The sequence below is a fragment of the Loxodonta africana genome, chromosome 18 (assembly GCF_030014295.1).
Source record: "Loxodonta africana isolate mLoxAfr1 chromosome 18, mLoxAfr1.hap2, whole genome shotgun sequence".
In the NCBI taxonomy this organism is placed as follows: Eukaryota; Metazoa; Chordata; class Mammalia; order Proboscidea; family Elephantidae; genus Loxodonta; species Loxodonta africana.
The window spans coordinates 71,613,866-71,625,937 of NC_087359.1; the positions used below are offsets into that span (position 1 = coordinate 71,613,866).

At 42.4% G+C, this 12,072-nt stretch overlaps 1 protein-coding gene across 2 annotated transcripts in view; it reads right to left on the bottom strand.

The window, feature by feature from the left end:
• The window catches only part of PIK3R5 (phosphoinositide-3-kinase regulatory subunit 5), a 103,121-nt gene that overhangs the window by 24,035 nt on the left and 67,014 nt on the right, over positions 1 to 12,072 (bottom strand). For both annotated transcript variants that reach the window (XM_064271772.1, XM_064271771.1), the window contains exons 4-5: positions 8,814 to 8,882; positions 7,973 to 8,111 (exon numbers count right to left, since the gene is read on the bottom strand). In XM_064271772.1, coding sequence (XP_064127842.1) covers positions 7,973 to 8,111; positions 8,814 to 8,882 — 208 coding nt within the window. The remainder of the gene's footprint in view (positions 1 to 7,972; positions 8,112 to 8,813; positions 8,883 to 12,072) is intronic.

Here is a 12,072-nt window from a genome sequence, read left to right on the forward strand (position 1 = left end):
GTGGTGGATATTTAGAAGGACATCTGTGCCTCCTGGCACGCCCTGACCCACAGAGAGTTGTTTCTAGAGCTGACTGGCTGGTGCTGAATGTCCAAGATACCAACAGTTCCTAAGAGGAGCATATGATCACGAGATGGAGCACATCCCCACCCTTAGACAACCATCCATTTTCCCCTCCTTGGCCTTTCTCAATAATGGACCCCGCTGCCTATTATGGGCTGTGGGTTTAGGGGTAGTGGATTGGTGGGGCTGGGCCTGAGCTGGGAACAAATTAGAACACTGCAATGTGGAGAGAGGTTTTGCTCACATAAACCTTTATGCAAGGTGACTCCTTTGAGCTGGGCTTAGAAATTGTACTGCCTACTCCCCATTTGCTGATGTTTGCTGTGAGGTCAGAAATCTCTCCCAGGATCCTGCAAGACAGGGGGAGGGGAGGGTGCTGTATCAGTCCCAGGGCCACTCCTCAGTTCCCCAGGGAAGCTGACTTAGGGAGCCTGGAATTCACAGATGCCCCTCCCCCTTTAATCTTAGCTCACACCCTTCCTTGGTCATCTTAGCAGAGAGGAACAACTTTCTTAGACCAAGGCTGGCCCAAGGGCTGAACAAAAAATTTGCCTGGCTTATTCTTGTGTCAGGTTCTAGCAAGCAGGAAATCAAAAGGTAGTGACCTCACGCATAACGGGATTGGAATTGTGATCTATAGGGTTTTCATTGGCTGATTTTTGGCAGTAGATTGCCAGGCCTTTCTTCCTAGTCTCAGTCAGGAAGCTCCACTGAAACTCATCCAGCATCACAGCAACACGCAAGCCTCCACTGACAGGTGGGTAGTGGCCGCTCATGAGGTGCATTGCCTCAGAACCAAACCCAGGTCTCCTGCATGGAAGGTGACAATTCTACCACTGAACGACCACGGCCCCCAGGAAACCAAGAGGGGCCACCCCACGTGCGTGAAGCATGCATACTGGCAGGGTAGGGCGGGCAGGCAGCAAGCTGTCACAACGAAGTTCCAGTTCCTTGCCGAGGCATTCCAAGCTCTTCATACTCCAAGCCTTGTTTGCCCACTTAAGCGTCATCTGCCTTCTTAAAGTTGTAAACAGATGGCCACTCTCACGGAGCAGCTGGCTATGAAGACAGAGGAGGCTTGAAAATCAGGACTTGTGTTATCGAGCAAGAATTGGCATCGAGTTAATGACACACGGACGCGTCCATGCTAAGGACGTTGTAAGGTTCTTGGGCAGAGGTGAGGCAAGCAGCCAAAACGTGTCAACTGTTTTCCTCTTATAAGGCGCCAAGCTGACGCAGAGACAACGGTTGCTAACGTGCTAATCCCAGCTCTAAAGGTATCACAGTCCCCAAATTAGACTATCTTGAGCTGTTAGTTGCCATCAAGTCGGCTCCAGCTCCTGGCGACCTTATGTACGACAGAATGAGACACTGCCTGGTCCTGTACAGTCTCGATGATCGATGGTATGTTTCAGTCCATTGTTGCAATTATTACGTCAGTCCACCTCACTGAGGGTTTCCCTCGTTTTCGTTGGCCCTCTACTTTACCAAACATGACGTCCTTTTCTAGCGATTGGTCTTTGCTTTCCTTCAAAGTAAGCAAGACGAAGTCTCAACCTCCTCACTTCTAAAGAACACTCTTGTATTTCTTCTGAAACTGATTTGTTCGTTCTTCTGGCAGTCCGTGGTATGTTCGATATTCTTCACCAACACCACCATCAGAATGCAACAGCTCTTCTGCCTCCCTTTTTCGTTGTCTAGAGGTCTTTGTGGAAACCCTGGTGGCATCGTGGTTAAGTGCTACGGCTGCTAACCAAAGGGTCGGCGGTTCGAATCCACCAGGTGCTCCTTGGAAACTCTGTGGGGCAGTTCTACTCTGTCCTATAGGGTCGCTATGAGTCAGAATCGACTCGACGGCACTAGGTTTGGTTTTTTTGGTTTTAGGGGTCTTTGTTATACCAAGGCTCACGCTCTTTCTCTCACACTTGACTTTACAGCTTGGGTACAAACAAAAAACCCAGTGCCGTCGAGTCGATCCCAACTCATAGCGAAAACTTTAACTCCTCGGAGCCTTAGTTTTCCCATGTATAAACTGAGAATAATGCTACTTGTCCCTCCTCCCCACAGCAGTGTGGGCTGAGCAGGATGTTATCAGGAGGTTTGTGTGGTTTGTAAATTACAGAGCAACTCATGCACATATGATGCCCTCTGGCGCCCCTCAAGATTACAGATAAATTCCTTGCAGGCAAATATTGCCCTGGGTGCACAGAGTAAATATTCAGTAAACTTCTGGGCTGAGCCTGAGGGCTGAGCCTGATAGGACCCAGCAGCACTGATATGAGGCTTCCTGCCCACTCAGAGTGGAGACCGTGGGTGACCCTGTTGGAGGTGGAGTCAGGAAGAAGGGGGAGGCCCACAGGCTTGATAACCTGGCTTGTTTCCTCTGCCACCTAGCCACATCAAAGCAGGGTAAACTGTCTCACTCGTCTCCATGGCAACTGGCTCCCTAAGGCTCCATGGGTAGAATGCCAGCTACCCAGGTCCCTGTCACTTTCTCCCTGTGACCTCACCAGGACCCAGCTCTTACAGACCATCCAGACTCGTGTTTTTCAAGCAGTGGCTCATGGCTCACTAATGGATTGTGAAATCAATACAGCCAGTTGCCATTTAGTTGGCTCTGGCTCACGCTTACCTATCGTGTGTCAAGTAGAACTGCGTTCCTCTAGGGTTTTTTAAGGTTGGTTTTTTGGAGGTAGATCACAGGCCTTTTTTTCTGAGGTGTCTCTGGGTGGACTAGAACCTCCAACCTTTCAGTTAACGCATGAACCATCTGTACAGCCACTTACGGCGTTGTTCAGCCATTTATGGTGCTTTTTTGATGTGCTCGAATTACGTCCTTTGCTCACATTCCCATTGGTGTGTCTGCCTATTTTTAATTGACCCAAAAGAACTCTTCATGGGTTTGGTATATTTTTTGTTGCAAATATTTTCCTTAGTTTGTCATTTATCTTCGACTTGTTTTTTCTGCCATAGAAAAGCTTTTTTACAGGGACTCCAAAATCAAGGCCAGCATTAATCCTCACCAACTGCTCTGAGAGGCAGGCATTCTTACTCCTGTTGTACAGACGAGGAAACTGAGTCTCATATAAGTTAAATGTCTTGCCCAGGGTCCCTACAGCTAGTGAGCGGAAGAACCAGGATGCTCTGATAGCCACTGAGTGCTGCAGCCTCTCCCCCGAGAGCTCAAGTTTCCCCGCTCCCCTTCCAGCCTGCTCCCCAGTTCCTCACCCTACCTCCTCAGCACGGTAGCGTTAACAAAAATCATCAGGGGCAAAAATAATTCAGAAATAAGGCAAAAAGATTATTGCATGCCTTTTCAAAATCATACTAAACCATTTTCTAACGAGCCCGCTTAAGGGTCGTGTAGGACAAAGTAATTCATTTGACTTACTGTTTGCTATTGATGAGGGCTCAGGCTCTGTAAGTTAGAGACACGTTTCAGGTGATTTTTTGTCTGGTAGAAAAGATGACCCCAGACGTTACAGTTTTATTCCCCTATACGGTTAACCCGTTTGGCTGCTAACCAAAAAGTTGGAGGTTCAAGTCCACCCAGAGAGGCCTTGGAAGAAAGGCCTGGCGATCTACTGAAAAACCCACCACCGAAAACCCCACGGAGCACAGTTCTCCTCTGACACACACGGGGTCACCAGGAGCTGGAACTGACTTGGTGGCAACTTTTTCGTTTCTTTTTTTAAAATAGATGTTAACTAATTTTGTATCTAACTTTGCAATCTTATTCTAGCACCCTTTTTCCCACTGACAATATCAATTTCTCATGCCCTCTTTTAAACCAGCTCCATGATCTTTTGGGTTTCCTCATTAATGAGTTGAATATGTCTATGAAACAGGCTCACTGTACTTTTTTAAGTGTTTGGAAATAGTTCCGTGACCCAAGGGAGAGGTAATGGTTTCCTATTTCGGTTCTGCTTTCTCTCTAAAGGGAGGCGTTTCTAGTACGGGCAACATGGTCTGAGCACCGTCTCCAGGCACTTGCCTCCTCACAGGTCACCAGGATGTCTCACCCCTCACAGGGGACCCCGGTACAAACCACGGCACAGTCCGAGGAGCAGTGTTGAGGGGAGGGTCCAAGTGACAGAAGTTTAAAGGGCTTTCCCTGCTCTGAGGCCATAGGCCCCTCATTCCATTGCCATCTCCAGTTGCTGTTTGCCTGGCTCTTGCTCCCAGGGTTAGAATCCCACCATCCCAGCATCTGGGGCTCACCACAGCCCACCCCACTGCCCCACATCTGCTAGCTGGGCTGCCCAGAAAAGCGTTCCTTTTCAGACACCCACAAAAATACCTCATGGCACAGCGTGCACTCGGCTGAGGGGAGCAGCTGGTTCTACTTGAAATTGGGAAGCAGTCTCCCCACAGATGACACCCTCCCCTAACCCAAGAGCTCCCTTACCCATTTCAAAATAGTCAAGAGTCATTTTCAACCTTTGCTATAAACTGAAGGCCCTGCCAAGGTATTTGCTTTTTAAATCCTGTCTCTCTAAATCGTGGGAAGGTAGAAAAGCTTTGCCTCCTGTTGAGGAATTCCAGTCACCAACCAGAAGCCCAGAAGAGATCTAGATCTGTTTGTTTGGAGGGGCAACAGGGAGAGAGGAAATGAAAGAGATTCTTAAACTGATTTCTCATTTAGGGCGCCTTGGAAAGTTAGGTTGGCAGACTGTCTATTCATTGTGTACCCCAGCACCTTTCCTAGTCTGACACCTTCTCTCCAGAGTTTCCTGCTTTCTTAACTCTCCCATCCAAGTCTCTATCATGAGGTGGAGACCATAGGATAGATAGGCTTTTGGGTTGGCCAACCCTAGCCTGTTGTGCTTGCTCCGCTCCTTTGTAACAACAGACAGCTGATTGGTTGGGGCAGGCTGATTAGTAAATTTCTGGGGAAGAAGTCATGAACTCCTCAGGAGTTTACATGCAAAGCTTCAGCCCTGGGCTTCCTAGGGTCAGTGAGTTATTCGGAATAGAGTTTGGTACTTCCATCCTCTGTGTGTGATGAAAATTAAATGCTCTCAGCACTAAACGTGACCTGGTACATACATAGATTTAAAAGAAAAAAACAAAAATGGGGCCTGCTTTTTTAATCAACAAGTTACTCAACATTTTTTGATCTCAGTAACTATGTTTCTACAATATCATTTTTTTATTACCTTCATTTAAAAAAAATTTTTAACGTTTTTGTACAACACCATTTTTAACTATTTAATGACATTCCATCAAATGACTTTGCTACAACTTATTCAACCATGTTCAATATTTAGGTTTGTTGGGACTGCCTGATGGTTAGAAAGAACACAGTGGTGAACATCTCTGTAGTTAAATCTTTGCATCCACCATTATTCATCAAGATAAATTTCTAGGAGGGGAATTGCTGGGTAAAATGGTATGGGGCTTCCTCATGCTGTTTCTAAATTGCTCCCCAGAAAGGTTGTACCAATTTATGGGGCCACCAGCAGGGCAAGAGAGAACATGGCCCCCCTTTTCCTCACCAATACTAGTATTTTCATTTTTTTATTTTGCCAATTTGATAGACAAACCAACCAAACAACAACAACACAACAGTGTCTACTGTCGTTTAGTTTTGCATTTTATTGCTAATGAGGGTGAATATTTTTGAGGGTGTTGCTTGGTCATTTATGGTTCATTTTTGATGTGCCTGAATCATATCCCTTACTTATATTCCCATTGGTGTGTTTGCCTATTTTTTAATTGAATCAGGAGAACTCTTCATGGGTTTGATAAATTCATTTTTTATTGCAAGTATTTTTCTTAGTTTATCATTTACCTTTTCCTCCTCCATCCCATATAAAAGCTTAAATATTACGGTCTCAAATCTGTCAGTCTTTTTCTTTATAATTTTCACCTTGGGGCTATGGTTGGCAACTCTTCTCCACTCCAAACTGATGTAACATATTTTTATGGTTTTGTTTTCCACACTTAAACCTTTAATCCACTTAATTTCATTTTTTTTTTTTTTTGAGACACAACTCCAGCTCTTTCTTTTTAATGGTCTGCCATTTGTCCTGATAACCATTTATTAAATGACCCACTGCTTCATTGTTGGTTTTTAGGATGACACTTTGTCAGATAACAAATTTTTACGTATTTAATCTGTTTCTAGATATTATGTTTTGTTCCATTAATCTATTATTATATCAATAATGAGCTATTTTAATAATTGTATCCTGATAGCACCTTCAAAGATGTATAAGGGAAATATCTCATTCTTAATCTTCTTTAATAAGTAAATAATAAACACACAATAAATGCATAAATGAATACTATTCTAGACCATTTATTCTTTCAAATAGACTTTACTTATTTTGCCAGATTTTAAAAGGTTCTTGTTGGTTGTTTGACTGCACTGATATTTTTCATAATACCTGCCATCATTACAATATTGATTCTTTCAATCCAGCAACATGTCTCTTCAATTATTTTTCCTCCAGTAAAGTTTAATTGTTTTCTCTAGTTTAGGTTTACTAGCAAAAAATGTCTGCCTTGAACATTATGCTCTTTTAAGAACTATCTATATGGGATCAAATGGACAACAGCATCTCAAAAATTAGATAGAAACCATAGGGGGCAGTGAGTTTATGTCAATGAGGGAAGAACAACTCAGAAAAGGAGGCGAGAATGGTCGCACGACTCGAAGAGTGTAATCAGTGTCACCGACTCGTACCTGTAGACACGGTTGAATTGGTGTATGTTTTGCTGTGTATATTCTCAACAGTGACAACAACAAAATTTTTAAAAGTTCCCTTTCTCTATGTAGGTTGTTCGCTTTTCTTTTATTTTATATTTTTAGTTGTTATTATAATTTTTTTTTTATTTATTATGTTTTCTTACTGGTTAAGAGTATATAGGAAAGCTACCTGTTTCCTAGAGTTCTTCAGGTGATTCTCTGGGGCTTGACAGGTAAGCAGTTGTTTGATTTATAAATAGTTAAAATTTTATCTTCTCCAGAAGAGGAAATATTCTTTATTGCTGTTGTTGTTGTTTGCACAGGCAAAGTACTTATAAGCAAAAAGAGGAAGATTATTAACCTTAATGAAAATACCTCCAGCGTTTCACCGGCTTGTTATTATACGAAGGATGTTTGCATATATTAATAGTTTCCACATATTTGAGGAGTTTTGAATATCAGGACTGGATGTTGAATTGCACTCAATGTCTCAGAGGCATCTATTGAAATGTTTATGTGACTTTATGCTTTTCAGCTTTCGAGGTGGTGAATTACATTAATAGATTTTCTAATACTGGGCCACCTCTCAGTAAATCATACTTAACCATGTTTTCTCTTGCTCTGTGATAGTTTTCTTAGGTCTCATGTTCACTTCTAGAACAGCATCTGCAATTTCTCAAGAACTCCTTCTCTTCAGACCCCACAGATGAAAACTCCGACAGCACCAGCCCCTTGTCCACACATGTCATGGTGGCCACTGACGTTTCCATTCCTAGCACCACCCACCTTCCCCGGCCAGAACCAAGTCTACCCACACATGCAAGTCCCTCTTTGCTCCTGGGGCAAAGAGAACAAGCAAAGGCCTCTCATCGATATTCCTGCGACCTCTCTGTCTGACCTAGGCAGTCTCTCAGAGTCCGCTAGACTAACCGGAACAGAGGCAGAGCCAAGTGGTAGGGTTTTCTTGCCCTGAGCCCCTGGCTCTAGTTTCTTCTAAGAATTCTGCCTTAAGTTCTCTCCCCTGTTTACTGCTTTCAGCCATCTCATACTGTGTGCACCATGAAGAGGAGACTCCAAGACTCTGCTCCAGGCCCTGGGCAGAGATGAACAGGAGGCTTCTAGGTGAGGAGGGTCATAGTCAAAGAAGAGTTTAAGAAAAGCTGTAAACATCCTGACCGTGTGCCCCGGTCCCATGTGCCCTGCCTCAGCAATTACCTGGGGCCTTGAGTTCAGCATCAATGAAGGTGAGCAGTTCCTGGCAGATGCTACAGTAGGGATCAGGCCAGGTCAGGAACCGGTGGTAGGTGCTGGCTGCCTTCCGAAGGAGATCTGAGTCAGGCGGGAAGTGTGGCGTCTGGGATGGAGAGAGGGCCGCAAGCAGAGAGGTCTGGATGAGAGAAAGCTCACTGATATGCTAGAGCAGGCCCTGTTCCTTTTCTGGAATGTCCCATAAAGGACAAACATTTCCCAAGACAAGGCCAGGAAGAACTGAAAATTATAGATGGGCAAAATGGTACCCAGGATGTCTGTACTCTAAGAACCTTGTTTTTACCAAACATCATTGCTATTCATTTTGGGGAATGGTCTTCGATGCCTAACCACCTTTATTTAAATATCCTCATAGAGGCAAATGTATATTCTTTGGGGGTGGATTGATTCTATGTACACAGAGTCATTCGGAATCACCGGTCTGGTAAATAAAGAGGGTAATCACATTGGGTAAAACTGACCATTGCAGTACAAAATAGGTGGACTATAAAATCTTTCCACAGAATCTCTCTCATGGCTTGTGAACAGGCTGTGACAGCAGTTCCTATGGGGAGCTCAGATACGCCAGGAACAATGGCATCTACGTGGGGTTACTAGAGGTCTCTCAAGATGGGTGCTCTAAAGGGGAAACAGACATTTTGCGGGTTGAAACCCATCTCAAGTATCATTGCTTGACAGTTTTTCTCCCTGTGTTTATCTCCAGAGGTGTGAGGGCTGTGTCCCCCGAATTGGCGGTTCCCCCTTATTCTACCCTGCCTCCCCCAGCCTGGCCCATTCTGGAACTTACGCAGAGGACAGTAGAGTAGAAGAGCAGGGCCAGGGGGGCGAGGAGGTCATAGGTGCCCTTCTCTTGGACCTATGGAGAGGACGGGAGGAATGGTGAGGTTCATTCACAGGGCAGCGCTGTCTTGTCCTGTTCCTTCTTGGTTTTTTTTGTTTGTTTTTGTTTTTAAAGTGAAAAGTAATGTCACCACAAGACAAAAAAATTTGGAAAATAAATGTAAAAAAAATTAGTGACTCACAATACCCCCCATTCAAACTCAACCTCAGCTAATATTTTCAACATGCTTAAACTTTTTTCTTTTTCCTCATGCCATTTTTTCCCTATGCGTTTTCTTCTGTAAAGTTATAATAATAGTGTGAATATTTTTACTCTTGATATCTCTTGCACATAATAAGTGAATTTCTGTTTTGCTACACGGTCTCTAAGACCATCTTCTCCACTCCCCTCCCACCCTGTTACACATTTATCCATTGTGCTATGAAAATTTTTTTCCAGAGTCTGGGGAGGCGGGGCCGAGATGGCGGACTAGGTGGACGCTACCGCGTATCCCTCTTGCAACAAAGACTCGGAAAAACAAGTGAATCGATCACATACATAACAATCTACGAACCCTGAACAACAAACACAGATTTAGAGACGGAGAACGAACAAGGAGGCAGCGATTGTTTTCAGAGCCTGGAGCCAGCGTACCAGTCAGAGGATTTTCTGGAAAAACTAGTTTCCCAGTGATGGCTCGGAGACAGCAGTCCATATCAAACCACATAAAGAAGCAGACCATGACAGCTTCTCCAACCCCCCAAACAAAAGAATCAAAATCTTTCCCAAATGAAGATACAATCCTGGAATTATCAGATACAGAATATAAAAAACTAATTTACAGAATGCTTCAAGACATCAGAAATGAAATAAGGCGAACTGCAGAAAAAGCCAAGGAACACACTGATAAAACTGTTGGAGAACTCAAAAAGATTATTCAAGAACATAGTGGAAAAATTAATACGCTGCAAGAATCCATAGAGAGACAGCATGTAGAAATCCAAAAGATTAACAATAAAATTACAGAATTAGACAACGCAATAGGAAGTCAGAGGAGCAGACTCGAGCAATTAGAATGCAGACTGGGACATCTGGAGGACCAGGGAATCAACACCAACATAGCTGAAAAAAAATCAGATAAAAGAATTAAAAAAAATGAAGAAACCCTAAGAATCATGTGGGACTCTATCAAGAAGGATAACTTGCGTGTGATTGGAGTCCCAGAACAGGGAGGGAGGACAGAAAACACAGAGAAAATAGTTGAAGAACTCCTGACAGAAAACTTCCCTGACATCATGAAAGACGAAAGGATATCTATCCAAGATGCTCATCGAACCCCATTTAAGATTGATCCAAAAAGAAAAACACCAAGACATATTATCATCAAACTCGCCAAAACCAAAGATAAACAGAAAATTTTAAAAGCAGCCAGGGAGAAAAAAAAGATTTCCTTCAAGGGAGAATCAATAAGAATAAGTTCAGACTACTCAGCAGAAACCACGCAGGCAAGAAGGGAATGGGACGACATATACAGAGCACTGAAGGAGAAAAACTGCCAGCCAAGGATCATATATCCAGCAAAACTCTCTCTGAAATATGAAGGCGAAATTAAGATATTTACAGATAAACACAAGTTTAGAGAATTTGCAAAAACCAAACCAAAGCTACAAGAAATACTAAAGGATATTGTTTGGTCAGAAAACCAATAATATCAGATACCAGCACAATACAAGGTCACAAAACAGAATGTCCTGATATCAACTCAAATAGGGAAATCACAAAAACAAACAAATTAAGATTAATTAAAAAAAAATAACAATACACATAACAGGGAATCATGGAAGTCAATAGGTAAAAGATCACAATAATCAAAAAGAGGGACTAAATACAGGAGGCATTGAACTGCCAGATGGAGAGTGATACAAGGCGATATAGAACGATACAAGTTAGGTTTTTACTTAGAAAAATAGGGGTAAATAATAAGGTAACCACAAAAAGGTATAACAACTCCATAACTCAAGATAAAAGCCAATAAAAATGTAACGACTCAACTAATATAAAGTCAAACACTATGAAAATGAGGATCTCACAATTTACTAAGAAAAACGCCTCAGCACAAAAGAGTATGTGGAAAAATGAAATTGCCAACAACACACATGAAAAGGCATCAAAATGACAGCACTAAAAACTTATTTATCTATAATTACACTGAATGTAAATGGACTAAATGCACCAGTAAAGAGACAGAGAGTCACGGACTGGATAAAGAAACACGATCCATCTATATGCTGCCTACAAGAGACACACCTTAGACTTAGAGACACAAACAAACTAAAACTCAAAGGATGGAAAAAAATATATCAAGCAAACAATAAGCAGAAAAGAAGAGGAGTAGCAATATTAATTTCTGACAAAATAGACTTTAGACTTAAATCCACCACAAAGGATAAAGAAGGACACTATATAATGATAAAAGGGACAATTGATCAGGAAGACATAACCACATTAAATATTTATGCACCCAATGACAGGGCTGCAAGATACATAAAACAAACTTTAACAGAACTGAAAAGTGAGATAGACACCTCCACAATTATAGTAGGAGACTTCAACACACCACTTTCGGAGAAGGACAGAACATCCAGTAAGAAGCTCAATAGAGACACGGAAGACCTACTTACGACAATCAACCAACTTAACCTCATTGACTTATACAGAACTCTCCACCCAACTGCTGCAAAGTATACTTTTTTTTCTAGCGCACATGGAACATTCTCTAGAATAGACCACATATTAGGTCATAAAACAAACCTTTGCAAAGTCCAAAACATCGAAATATTACAAAGCATCTTCTCAGACCACAAGGCAATAAAACTAGAAATCAATAACAGAAAAACTAGGGAAAAGAAATCAAATACTTGGAAAATGAACAATACCCTCCTGAAAAAAGACTGGGTTATAGAAGACATCAAGGAGGGAATAAGGAAATTCATAGAATGCAATGAGAATGAAAATACTTCCTATCAAAACCTCTGGGACACAGCAAAAGCAGTGCTCAGAGGCAAATTTATATCGATAAATGCACACATACAAAAAGAAGAAAGAGCCAAAATCAGAGAACTGTCCCGACAACTTGAACAAATAGAAAGTGAGCAACAAAAGAACCCATCAGGCACCAGAAGAAAACAAATAATAAAAATTAGAGCTGAACTAAATGAATTAGAGA